The following is a 14,456-nucleotide window of genomic DNA, read 5'->3' as shown; positions in this document are numbered from 1 at the left end:
GAGAGATAAAAGGTAAATGAGCAGGGAAATGAGCCACCTATCTTTTGCCATGAAGATAACAATACTATGCCAAGATGGACAAGAAAGCCAAATCTATCTAATCTTTGAATTTTTATAAGTTTCTACAGTTGTTTTTGCTTGTTTTTGTTTTGTTTTGTTTTTTATTAGAAGAGGGATTATTTATTTTATGTATTTCTAACCTAAATTCCTAGTTGAGCTTTGATCAGTGGCAAAAATACGTGTGCTTGCCATAGTTTATGATCCTTGCTTCTCATCTTTTCTGATATATATATATTTTTTTTATTCACAGATGTGGAAAAGAATGGAAGGGAAACCGTTGTCACATAAGTGCTAAGCCTCTTCAATCTCTCACTTCAAGTCTCCTTCGAAATGGTGGGATGGGTCTGGAAAAAAGAAATATCTTTCTATTCATCCTTTCAGTATTTCCTTTTTTCTTATAACTGTCTGATTGCTCTGATTTTGCAGATATTTGGATTGGGTTGGGGATCAGTTTCTTGCTGATTAAAATTGCAGTTGGTGCCTTATGTTTCCTGTCAAAGAAGAAAGAGCACAAAATGTAAGTGAAACTTTTATTTTGTATAAGGCAGGCACAAGTGTGGCACAAAGCAATGGCTAACTGCCCAGTCTCCTTGGTTTCAACATTTAAATCCCCCTTCAGTCTAGCTTTTCGACATTCTAGTTCTGATCTTAGTGGACCCCAGTCCACTAAAAATGAGTTATGGCATGACTTTCAGAGTATTTTGATTCAACTTCATATGATTAAATTGTAAACTTCATCCAGCTTAATAGCAGTAGCTCTGCTTTTGTACGAGATGGTTAAATGTGAAAAACATGATGTATCTGTGGTTTCTTTAAATCTCTGAGGCCAAATTAGTTTATTAAAGGCAGGTTGACAGCTTTTTCTGAAGCTACTGAGGACCATTTCCCTTGAGAACAGTTTTGCCTTAAATTATTTCAATATTTACACACATCTGAGAACTTACTCTTACCTGTGACACCTGGATGGCATAAGAGCAGGGCTTTCTTCCCACTTTGAAAGATTGGCGTTTTTCATTAAAAAAATCTTCAATAAATTGGGGAAAAAAAATCAAGCTGTAAAACTGCAGAATCACATGAAGATTTCCACAAATCATACTGTTTGCGTCCTCTTCTTTAGTACCTAGACACACTGACAATCTGGCTTCCTGTTTGATTTTGTATTAGTCCTCTTAATCAGTGTTTATTTTGACACCATGTCTATTCCTTTCACTTCTTCACTCTGCCTCTTCGTCTCACACCCATTGTCTGATACTGCTGGCTTCCAGTAGGATCACTCCAGTACAGACTCTCGGCTTGCGGTATAAGTACTGGTCTTGCATGTAATGAATGAGTGCTCTGGATGGTGGCTTTTTTCCCCCAAATGCATCTTTCTTCCAACTTGCTATCAGTACTATGCAAACAGAAAGGACATTGTCTTCTAACACCCTCCTACATAAAATCATCCTCACTGATTGAAAGAAATCAGCAAAATTGGTGCTGTTTTATTTAAAAATATATTTCAAGTGCTTTGGATAACATTGCTAGTAGTACTAAAGGTCTTTCTTTATCCAATTATTTGATTTCATTTTTATAAGACCTACCCCAGGTTGATAGTGCGTTATTTCACAGATCTCTTATCTTTTAGCCCTTTGTGTCATTGCCCTGATAATTTCTACTTGTTCTTTTCTCCCTAGGATCTTTTTGCTGTTTTTCTTTTATTTTCCTATAGCACTTATATTTTCATCTCTGCCTATCTCTCTACTTATGCTGCTCAATCCTTCTCCATCAGCAACAAGTGTCACTTCCTGCCTTTCAGGAATTCCTATAGTGAACTGCCTTGTTCACTCTCATGTTGTTCGATTTCCCTCACTCTTCATTTTCTTCTCTAAAACTCATATTTTCAGAGATGTCTCTTTTCCTTTCAACCTCTGTTTTGCTATAGACCTTTCTTACTTTGGGGGTGTTGCTATCTCCAATACTATCTACTAAACTGTGCAATCTGCCCTGATGTTATTGCTGCTGACACCTTTCCTAACACTGCATACCACCCCTGACAGATAGAGTTGTCTATGGACATAGAAGCAAAATGCTGAAGCAAGAACATTTAGTGGTTGTGCTACTGTTAATTGAGTGCATAGCATCACCTACTTTCTTTATGTCTGCTTCACCTTCTGTTAAGTGGGAATAATAGCATTACTTTATCTTACTTCACAGAAGCTTTAAGCTTAACTCATTTCCATTTACGCAATCTGCTGAAGTACATACATAGAAAGGCACCTCAAAAGTGCAAGATAAGTTGTATCACAAGAGCTGTATAAATTTGTTTGTAATTTCAATTAATATTTTTTAAATAAAATGTTTGATGGTGTTTAAATGAAAATATTTTTCTTAAGCTACTTTCTCTTGTGTTCTAAACACTTACCTTTTTCTTTCACAAATATTTCCTTAAGGGCTACTGCACTGCCTTCCACTTCTCTTCCCCTATCATATCTGTATTTGAAGAATATTTTTTCCTTTCTTGTAGGTATATATACTAAAATACATTAGAGATATTTTTTATATTAATTCATGAACACTAATCATGCAATATGCCAAACACTTAGGCATCCTGTTAGTTATGAAGAAAAACAGGGGTGAATAAGAATCTTCTTACTATGACACCTCTGAAATGAAGAGAGTCAGAGCTGTGGAAAAAAAACAACAACACCAGATTAGAATCATAGAATCACAAGGTTGGAAAGGATCTATTAGATCATTTAGTCCAACAATTCTCCTATCACCATTATTACCCACTAAGCTACTAAACCATATCTCGTAGCAGATTGGATAGTTACATTAGACAGTTTACTCATTCTGGTCTTGATTTGTTTTCACTCGAGCTACCGGAAGTATAATGCTGGAGATTTTTGCAGCTCTGAGGTTTTTCTATTACGAACTGACTAATACTATCAAATTTCTTAACACATGGCACAGAATATACATTTGTACTTTCATTGTTTTTAATCATAGTTGACTTAACATGTTAGTTTGAATGCATTTTGTAGGCATCATCAAGGAATAATCTAACTACCGAGCGTCAATTTCACTGAAATTTTGAACTTGTGAAAACATTGAAATCTGAAACTTTGATAACAGAAATTCAAGTTTTTCTCTTTGTCTTCACATACTTGGTAACCAGTATGGTTGGGATATAAAAATCTTTGGCTGGAAGCATAGCAGTAAATTAATGCAATTTATGCCTTACCTCCTTAATGAGTAAGCAGCAATGACTAATCAGCTCAAAATTAACCAATGTTATAATACTGTAGTTTGGATATTTGAGATAAAGCTTGAGAATAAGAAGTGACTAGTGTTTGCATAAGTCTGTAAAATGTACAATGTGACAGCACCACATAAAGGCATGAGATTTAACTCCTGATTTCTTTTCTTTTCTTTTCTTTTCTTTTCTTTTCTTTTCTTTTCTTTTCTTTTCTTTTCTTTTCTTTTCTTTTCTTTTCTTTTCTCTTTCTTCTCTTCTTTTCTTTCTTTTCTTTCTTTTCTTTTCTTTCTTCTCTTCTCTTCTCTTCTCTTCTCTTCTCTTCTCTTCTCTTCTCTTTCCCTCTTCTCTTCTCTTCTCTTCTCTTCTCTTCTCTTCTCTTCTCTTCTCTTCTCTTCTCTTCTCTTCTCTTCTCTTCTCTTCTCTTCTCTTCTCTTCTCTTCTCTTCCCTTCCCTTCCCTTCCCTTCCCTTCCCTTCCCTTCCCTTCCCTTCCTTCCTTCCCCTTCCCTTCCCTTCCCTTCCCTTCCCTTCCCTTCCCTTCCCTTTCCCTTCCCTTCCCTTCCCTTCCCTTCCCTTCCCTTCCCTTCTCTTCCTTCTCTTCTCTTCTCTTTTCTTCTCTTTTCTTCTCTTTTCTTCTCTTTTCTTTTCTTTTCTTTTCTTTTCTTTTCTTTCTTTTTCTTATGGAATTTGATGAACTAAAAGCAATAATTGTGCACATGATACTTTCCTACAGATCATTTTCATTGCAGAGACTTGTGTTTTCTTTTAGACTTCCAGGGTTGCGTTGTTTTCTCAAGTGCATTAGGCATTAGAGGAACTCAATACTTTAAAGTGTCGGCTCTCTCTTTCACAGGGAAGCTTTTTCACACTTAGGCCCATATTTACTGCCTTCTGAAAAAAATGTTTTGCTATTTAACTATTTTTTAACAATTTCTCTAAGGGTCTCCTTTTTTCTGTCCTGCTATAAAACAACAAATACAAAACAAAAAAACAATTTGTAGCTGCTCCTCAAAGAAGCACACTAACAGAATTTGTTAGGTCTCAGCGCATTTTTAAATTTAATGCAGATCTACCTATGCCTCAAATGAAATAGCACAAGAATGTGCACAAAAGCTAAAGGAAAAGTTTCAGATTCCACAGAAATAATCTTTTCAGTAGCAAGCCAGCTATAAGGCAATAGGAGTACACTGGAGAGTCCTTAAACACATGCTGCTTTTAGAAGTTGTCCCAATTAAGCAGTGAGTACCTGAGAGTTTCTTATCATCCTTCTTTTTCTTCACTGGAAAGACTGATAGTGATATAAGCTCTCCCACCAATCCAGACAACATGCTCTTCTCTCACTTTTTTCACTCCTCCTTCCTTAGCAATAATTTCATCTCTGACCTTCAAGTTTGAAATTCATCAGAGTCTAAGTGGGAGTTACTGGAAGTCATTTTATTTATTTACTAATGGACAAAAGCAGCCTGCCACAGAACTTGGCAGCAGTCTACTTCATTAGTAGAATGAAGTAAAATCTACTAGAATTGCATTGAGATATGCAAGCAACTTCTCAGCTCCCAGGTGTATATATGTGAAATTTTTTGTAGAGAATTCTCAAATTGGAGGAAGTATGTATGTTTCTCACATTCTTGTTCATGCTCCAGAGATGATATGTTCTGGTTCAGAAGGGAAGGCTGCCAATTGCCTCACTTCTCCAGTGGCATCTGTCCCTATTGACTGAATAGAAGAAAAACTGCATTTTGACTTCCATTTAATACATCTGCCCTCTCATGCTTCATTTTATTTTCAAGAACAAAAGACAAAAAGTGAAAATCAAATACTTTCCTTCTAGCTAAGCTATGTAGAAACATAGCTATTGCCTCAGTTATCAGTCCTATCAATTAAAATTATTACAAAATGCAAAAGTTTCGAAGCATATAAATAATATATCTTACCGTATAGACAAGAGACTGAAAAACTGAGGAGCTCAGACAAAATATTTTAGAATGATAGAAACTCAGGGGAAACCAGGGCCAATAAATGTAATTCTTCATCTTGCCACAGGAAAGATTCAAATATGACTCTTCTACATTTGCACTTAAGGAACTCAGGTAACATGGATTTGATGGCCTCTTAGGACAATCTTGGTACTGCAAGTAGAAAGAGAGGTCTTTTCCAAACTGTCAAGATGTCTTTCTGCAATGTAAGGTCATTAGTTCTTGTCCTATTCATCGTGGAGATACATAAATAAACATTCCCCTCCTCCCTGCAAAAAGCTTGTTATATACACTTGAACTTTTTTGTACTTCCCTACAGTGTTTAGCTTTCTGTAAGCTAAGTTTTCAGCCTCTCTTTATGGTTAAGGGTTACTTACAAAAATGATCATTCCCAGTTGCTGTCCCCAAGACCCTCTCCAATTAGACCACATCTTTCTGAAAGTTTGGTGTGGAGAAATGAATAGTGTATTCCAGAGGAGGTTCGCTAAGGGCATTTCAAGAACTGCCTGAGGTGGCTGTGCTTCTGTTCCTATATCCCAAAGTGGTTAACAAAATGACAATATAATTACATTCTTTGAGCTCTTTTTGGCTTGTGAACTAGAGGGGAAAAATATACTCTTCTTGTAAAAGGAGAGAAAATGATATAGTTTTGGAGAAAAAGAAAAAAAATTGTGAAGCAGCAGCCGTATCTGTTGTTTGGGAGCTGTTTTATTAGTCTAATGTTGCTATCCTAATCCATTCCCTCTTCTGTAGAATATTTTTTTTCTGAAGCATTAAAACTATTGCTATAATAAGAACTCTTTACTGATATGTATATCTCATGGCTAACACACGTAGAAAAACAAGCAAAGAAACTGGAAGTGGCATGTTGAAAGAACAGAGGAAATCTTGTTCTGCAGGCTTCAGTATCAAGATTCAAAGAACTGACCAAATATATATGTATGTATATAAAGTTTCCTAAATGACTCAATATATATAAGATGTGGACCTAGAAAGCCCAGGCAGCATATTAATAAGCTAATCAAGCAACAAAGCAACTTTTAAAGTGATTCTAAATTGAACTTTTAGAGTGGCTGCCTTCCTTGCATCCTGTCCTCCTTTTCTTCTATGTGATACAGAAAATATATTGTACTTTTGCAAACGTAAATTTAGCTTAAAAGATTTCAAGGATGATTTGGAAATTGAGATCTTGAGTTACAGTTACTATTTAGAGCAGAAGCTTTGAAACCTCTATAAAGAATTATTTTAAGGGGTTATTTTAATGATCATCTTAATTTTAATTCACTCTTTAGTCCATTAGGAATTTATTCTTATGTGAGCCTGATGATAAACATTCTTCTTGTACTGTATTTCCTTCAAAGTTGTGCACTGACAAACAGAAATACTTGATTTTCAATTGAGAAGTATATTGAAAAGTAGAGAATTCTCAGTTTTGTCTCCGAACCAATGAAATCCATATTCTATACTTTTCCATTAGAAAACATGATGTTTCTGAGCAGTCCCTTTCTACACAGGCAGACATTTTGTGGAGTAGATAACCTTCTCCCATATGGCTGAAGTTATATGGAAAAACCTAAGAGAAGGCAGCAGTTTTTTTACTAGGAGATGCAGATGTGTTTAGCAAAACCATTACCCATGTGACCTGGTCTACATCCCATGATGATTATTCCTTTCCTATTGTGGTATATATGGTTATGTTAGAAAACACAGTTCTTTCTGAACTGCTTTACCCATGTTTGTTGCTGTTCTCCTTTTCTAAAACACCATATGCTTGGCTTTTTTAATTATTGTTATTCCCTGTTTGGTACATTCTCCTTGACTTGGCACTTACGGTTTTCTAATTTTTCTACATTTCAAATTTATTAGTTATTCTGAACCATAATTTTTGTGAGCGATGGGTTACCCTTGCCCTTCTTGTATAGTGGTAACACATATGTGACTTATGTTATGCAAGTTAATATGAAATCCAAAGCACTACTTTGTCATTAAGTTCCTTGAAAGCAGATCAGTTTGTAAAGCCTGTTCTTCGCTTCATATAAATCTGAGTTGCATAAAAACAACCAGTGCCCCTTAAATTCCCATTAGATGCCTGACTGCATAAGCTCTTTTGTGATTCAGGCCTAAGCTGTAAAGACATCTGAAATATGCTGGATAACCTGAGGAAGTCTGAATTACTATGCTTAAGAAAACCTCACACACATAAGATGGACCAATTTCAGCACAAAATACAGAGAGATGTTGGAGAACACAGCCAACACATTTTTGTGACCTCAGTTTTGCATGGCAGTCTGCTGGTTAGTGGACTTGCAGAAGACGCTAGAGATCTGTGTTCAGTCTCCTTTCTGCCCTCAGGATACAGCTAGGAACTTGGAATGCTCTTGCTCAAATATGTAAAAATGTCTTAACTTCTTTGAGGAACAAAAATCAGAACCATCCCTACCCTTATAATTTCTTATTGGCACATTGGTTGGTTCCCACTGTAAACTGTGTGATTTGCCCTTTGTAAGTGTCTTCACTAACTCAAGCAGAACCTTATTTCCATATCATGATCTTAGCCCATACATATGGTTTATGATGTCTGAATGAGATACCAAAATAAAGGCATGCAAATCTGGCCCTTCAGGCACAAACTTACAAGCACAGCCAAGTTTCTTGAAAAAGTCTTATTTGAGTTTTCTTCTAGTCTCAGGTTTTGTGAACTAAAGGGTAATTTTAGAGTAAAAAAATCAATTCTCTATAAGTTTTATGGACTTTATTTGGGAGAATTAGTATGCAAATATGCACCCAGATGCATATAAATAACCTGGTATTATAGCTTCACTAAACTAACTAACAGCATCAGAATGCCAAGAATAATTAACTCTATGATTAAAGCCACATGAGCAAACCAATAGGTTCAAGTATTCAGCTCTCCACATTGTTGTGACAGGAAATCAAAAAGAATTATGATATTGACATTGGAAGGAATTGCTTTCTGACAGTCTTGTTGTGAAAGATTTTAAGGATACATATCTGTTTTAGTTTGCAACCTTTCTTGCACAGATTTAACTCATAAGGGGATATATTTCTGTAGACTACCTATATAGTTTTCCTGAGCATCTATTCTGATTTCAGTTCTTTGCTAAAGAAATCATGCAGTGTATTTTGCCCCTGGCTCTCACTGAGAATCAGCAGCTTCCCTTCCTAACCACTCCATCATCTATGTCTTCATCGCTGCTCCATGGTGGTTTCTCTTGTTCCTTCAGTGCTGTAACACTGGATGGAAGTTAATAAGGAGAGAGCACTTAAAGCACCTGTAGGAGCAGCTTTGGAATAGCACTACTTTTTTAATAGAAGAAAATCCATGTCTTAACCACTGTAATTGAATATTAGTTTTAGACAGTTCTTTATTTCAGAATATTGTACAAACAGCATTTTTTGTATGTGTGAAGACGTGTACGTAATGTATATTCCTTGCACAAATTGCCAAAGTTCAATGGGAGAGATATTTTTAGTCCTAAAAGCACCAGTGGGGAAAAAAAGCTAAATGCATCTTTTCAGAAGTCATCTATATGGAAAAAAAAACTTCAGACATAGGTAGAAAAAAAAAAAAGTGAAATGTGAGAAGGCCTCTGTTGGGAAAGCATATGTTTAACTTCTAGGTGAGGTAATGAACAGAAGACCCACAGTTTCTCCTACTTGTCTATTTTAAATTGCTTAAGGCATTACATCCATTCATGAAACTTTTACAATCTGGTGTCTTCAGGGATTCTTAGAATATCCTTGATTTTCCAGAAAAAAAGTATGAAAAATACTTACAATAGTAAAGCTATTTCTGATTATATAAATAGCCTAAAATGCTTTCCCTGCATTAATTTTAAAAGTCCAGGCACATTAAAGCAATGCAACTTTTTAGCTAATATCTTGTTTAATCTAATGTATAGCACAATGCCTGCATTTTATGAACACTTAATAGCTCTATGCATATCCAAGCATATATATTTTTTAACAGAAACAAATGAAAAATATTTTTTTTAATATCACACTTATATGGAAGAAATACATTTTCATTCCCTTTAGTAGAGTTGAATTGAGAATATATTTAGCCATGCAAATTTTTTTCACTTTTTAGAAAGTCTTTTTCATCCTGAAATTATCTAATTCTTTGAGAACCTGTGTGGTTTTGGAGGATTTTATTGTTTTTTGTTTGACTTTTTAAGGAAAGTAGAGGAAACCATAAATACTTCATTTGTCAATCCATTGTATGAAGATCTTAGTTCATCTGGAAAAGGAAAGGTAAGCAGCAACAGCTGGTTCTATCTATTCAAAAATGTGTGAGTTTGTAGCCCTCAAATAGGTTTCCCACTAAGACAAATAGCATAACTCACCAATGATTGTTATTTAATAAAATTAAAGACTTAAAAACTGCTGCATCAGATCAGTTCCAGTGCTTTTTCAGTGTATAGCAGATTTAAAATTAACCCAATTCTGAGAACATCTTGATGTTTGTAACTAATACTGTCTGTGGGCTGCTGAATCTGAGAAAAAAGAAAAAGAAAAAGAAAAAAAACTAAACAATTTTAGATGAAGTTTTTAGCCAGATATATCAAAGAGAATTATCACTGGGATTCGTCTCCTTTTACTTCAGGGAAAAAAATAAAAAACAACAGCAACGAAGCATCGCACACAGAGGCGCTCAAGTTGTCTTCACACATTCAGTTAAATTTAAGAAAATGTGCATTACTATTTACATCATTGTAAAATTCATTTTGAAAGTAATCTAATAAGTCTATACAGTGTCTGCTCCTTGGTCACGTTTTTCCCTAATGCTACTTGTTGATCATAATTGAGAGACTCCTAGGGTAAAGAAGAAGTCTGTGAATAAAGTATATATCTAAATGTGAACATAGCGTAGGAAAAGAATTCAAGACAAGATTTAGCTATAACAACAGAGTGGTAGCTATAATTTATATTTTAAATTTCACAAGAGAAATGTACTTGACTTAAAATACAGCTTTCTGTGTTATGTATCACTGGAAATAATAAATTTCCAAGTAGGAAACATTCCCATCTCAGTAACATACAATTTATCAGGATATTTGTATTGCATTTAAAATATACTCCTGACAGTCTTATTTTAATAGTAAGTTGAAAAAGAGAAGCACAGTGCCAGGGGAGAGATTTTCAGAGAAGGCAGCTACAGGCACTGTGATTGAAGCACAGTGTTGTACCAAATTTTCCTCTCTTCTCTTTAAGATTGTGAAGATACGTATTTACTAATTCTTCCTCTGAAATGAAAAGCAAGAGTTGTGAATTTTGTTTGTGTCTGGTGAACCTTAAATCTGAATGATATATCACAAATCAAAACATATTGTAAAAACTGAACAACATCTCTTATCTCCAGCTGAATACACATAAGTGGTGCACTTGTGGGCATCTAAGTTTCATAAAGAAAGAACAGATCTTTCTGAACTTTTCTGAACACTGAAACTATGCAAGCCTAGCATTGTCTTACAGTTGTCTATTGGCATTCACAGAGTGTGTTAGTCTGACAGCCACATGGAAGGATATTTTCTGACTATCATTTGCAGTTCAAAAAAAATTGTTCTGAAGCTGCTGTGTCTCTTTACAGTCTCGTGGATACACTACTTCACCTGCTGTTCAAGTCAGTGTTTCTCCATGGCATGAGGTATGTAATAATACATTTCTCTTCTAAAGTAGGGTGTGTGTTGGCCTTTTAAGTAAAATGCTGTAGCAGTGGAAAGAGAAAACACTCACTTAAAGTGCTGTTAAAAATACTAGCCGTTCTGGAAGGTGCTAGTATCTTAGGAAGATAATAGGGCTAGATTGGTTGCCAAGATCCTCATAATAGTAATTTCATTAATGCTGTTTACTGTAGCTATTTGTTATATCATACAATAATTCAAAAATTTCCAGTTAGACAGATGCATTCTAACTAATTAAATTATTTGTTTTTTTAAATTTTGTTCTTTTTTATTTTTAGTATCCATTTAATGAAGGTGAGAATACTACCTCTTTTTCAAATCCTCTCTACGGTGAGCCATCAGGAGACATGGAGAAATTATGCAGTTCCTTGAAAATAGACAGAAAATGGGATTAATATTGTAGATGACATATGACTCTTTGTCTGAAGATTTGTTCCAAAATCTGAAAGTATGCTATGATCCTGCAGCATTTGCAATATGAATAACACTCCACAGAATAAATCTTTTATTAGAATAATTATGTTCAGAAAGTAATATTACATTAAAAATTGAATCAATAAGCATATGTAGAAAAATATAGAAAGCCAAATTTATATATATCTACTCTTTCCTACTTCTGTTGGTGCAGAAATTGATTAGTAATTACAACTATGAATTCATTTTACATTTGGACAATTCAAATGCCACTATGTTAATAAAATGTTTAATCAAATCCAGATTCCTGAAGTCTAATAATCATAATTCTATATCTATTATTTGGGAAATGATGACTTAAATATTTCTGCAATTCTATATTAGAAATAGATTTTAAATGGCTGTTTTAGTGTTCCAAGGGGCAGAAGTAAAAGAAAAGTCTTTGTGTAATTAGAAACATATCGAGATAAATCAAAATGGTCACAAATTTGAGTATCTGCTCAGTATGTAATTCAGCAATGTGATACAATGGTATATACCCTTATTTTTTAAAAGTAGATTTATTATTAACCTTGAAAGCCACATCTGACCAAATTCCATTCTGGTCAGATCTACAGTGGTTACCACAGTGCTACCAATGTACATAGCTTAGTGGTTGACAGAAGATAGCAACTAGTATATTCAGGTAGCTTATTTCTGCCAAGTAAGCTGACCTCCCACATAGCTGCAACTTATGTCCTCACAAGACTACATGGCGGGAATTCTAGTTCATCTCCTGAATTTGAATATCATCCTCTGCAGTATAAGATATAGCTTACTCTTTAAATAACTTGAATATATGTCATCTTCCATAATGCCCACTAGAATTATCTAGTGGTCATTTTCAGTTTGAAGGCTTAAATGTTTCTGCAGTGCCTACATGACTACATTTTAACAGTCTACTTAATTTTAAACCTAGTGGAAAGCTTAAAAGATACAAAACTACTTCAGATTTTTCAGATAAAATAAGCTTTTTGGATGCAGACATTATCTCTGTTAGTTCAGGTAATATTGAAATGCTTGACATTTATTTGACTTTTCAGTCTCCCCACAGAAGAGCATGCTGAAGGCTGGCTTCATTCCATAATGCATGGGACTTCTTGGTTTTGGGTGTGTTGTTGTTGTCTTGTTCGTCTTTCACGTTTTCTTAATAATACAGTGGAACCTCAGAGCTCTGTACCTGGGACCACAGAAATACTTTTCAATTTTTTTTTCTTACATAAATGACATGATGTTTCCTGGGTAGCAGAAGTAACAAAGCATGATTCTTATTGATACCTCTCCATCATCCTCTTCACACCATTCTGACAATATGCTTAGAATCACAGAATATCTCAAATTGGAAGAGACTCACAAGGGTCATCTAGTCCAGCCCCTGGCTCCACAAAGGACCATGCAAAATTCAGACCCTATGTCTGAGAGCATTATTCAAATGCTTCTTGAACATCAGCAGCTTTGTGCTATGACCTCTGCCCTGGGGAGCTGTTCCAGGGTCTAACCACCCACTGATGAAGAACTTTTTCCTAAGACTCAACCTGACCATCCCCTGACTTAAGTCCATGTGATTCCCTAAAGTCCTATTACTGGTAAGTGATAGGTGATGACTTTGTGCTGCATTGTAAAACCACATTTCACTTACCTCTCTCTTCTGTAAACTCCTCACTTCTTCACCAGGCTCTATAGCCTACCTACCTTAAAGCTGTGTCATGACCTTGTTCCCCTAAAGTGTCCTAACAACAGCCAAAAAACAAGAAGCATTAGCCACTATGCCTGGCTCAGAGGAGCACGAGTGCTCATCAGCTGCTGCACATTTGCTGGTTGGCCAGCTGGCAGCACACTGCTACTTCTCCCACTCTGTACCCTGAAACTGGACTGCTATTTCCTGCTCCTCTGCTGATTTTAATGAAGACAGTCAGAGCATCACACCTGGCGGTCACACACCTGCCTTAATGCCAAATTTAGTTGGAAGTAAAAGGTAGACCAAAACCATAAAGGTATTCATGGAGGTTTTTTAATAAGGAACCACAGTAACTCATGCTGTTTTCCTTTTGCAATGATTAATAAGACAGAAATATGGAACTTGCTCACTATACTTGTTAAGTTGCTCTACAGAGGAAAGACATAACACAGCAAAGTGCCAGGTGCCTCCAGCTCCCGAACTCTCTGATATTTTGATTAAATCTGTGTGAAATGATTGTTTTCACCATCATAAACAGGCATTGAACATTCCTACAAGATCAAACCCATGCAGTCAAATTTCCATTTATTCTGCAATAGACAGACAGTGCTTTCATTAAACACTTAAATGCTGGTTATACCATTGTCTTTAAATCTCCAAGCATTGTGTCCTCTTATGTCTTTCTGTTAAAAAAAAAAATAATAATAATAAAAAAAAAAATTACATTAGTAACAAGGAAAAAATCAGTATTGCCAGAATTTATCACATTATCCTTTATGAAACAAAATATATATATTATTAATTTTACTCATATTTTAATGTTGTATATAGAAGCATATGATAAAGAACTTATGAAATAATTCAAAGAATATTATATTCCTCATCAGCAGCTGTTTCCTGAGAGATTGTCACTATGCTCTATTATTTCTGAAGCAAGAGAAAAAACAAATTATTGGTCTTTTACCAGATTATTTTTCTTTTCTACCTATATAGAATATTTTTGAAGAAATTGTTAACATTCAGAGTTTTCATCTTCCTGAGCTTCAATAATTTTTCACAACAAAAGAGTCACTCGTATCCATTGAACAGTAATGGTCTTACATCTAACAGCTGAATAACAGCCCAACAATGAAATGTTTGCTTAGAGATGAAAATTAGTTTTTGTTTCATTTTTGGAAACCTGGAAGTACTTTGAACCAAAGCAGTAGAATTCATATTTTCATTCACCCTTGCTACAATTTGACTTCTTAATATCTAAAGAGAATGTCAAGGACAAATAATTTCTTAAATATTTATGCATAGGTTTCTTACTTCTCCTAGTCGATAATAGTCCTTGACTAAATAGCCT

General features: G+C 35.0%; 1 protein-coding gene across 4 annotated transcripts in view; it reads left to right on the top strand.

Annotated features, from left to right (window-relative positions):
• MALRD1 (MAM and LDL receptor class A domain containing 1) overlaps positions 1–14,175 on the top strand; it is a 208,446-nt gene extending 194,271 nt beyond the window's left edge. For all 4 annotated transcript variants that reach the window (XM_085227299.1, XM_085227300.1, XM_085227298.1 and 1 more), the window contains 5 exons: positions 311–393; positions 487–577; positions 9,472–9,547; positions 10,884–10,940; positions 11,256–14,175. In XM_085227299.1, coding sequence (XP_085083425.1) covers positions 311–393; positions 487–577; positions 9,472–9,547; positions 10,884–10,940; positions 11,256–11,372 — 424 coding nt within the window. In that variant the 3' untranslated portion in view covers positions 11,373–14,175. The remainder of the gene's footprint in view (positions 1–310; positions 394–486; positions 578–9,471; positions 9,548–10,883; positions 10,941–11,255) is intronic.
• Positions 14,176–14,456: the final 281 nt, after the last annotated feature.

This window comes from Meleagris gallopavo, chromosome 6 (genome assembly GCF_905368555.1).
Source record: "Meleagris gallopavo chromosome 6, MGAL_WU_HG_1.1, whole genome shotgun sequence".
NCBI classification, from domain to species: domain Eukaryota; kingdom Metazoa; phylum Chordata; class Aves; order Galliformes; family Phasianidae; genus Meleagris; species Meleagris gallopavo.
This window is presented reverse-complemented; position numbering and strand designations above follow the sequence as displayed.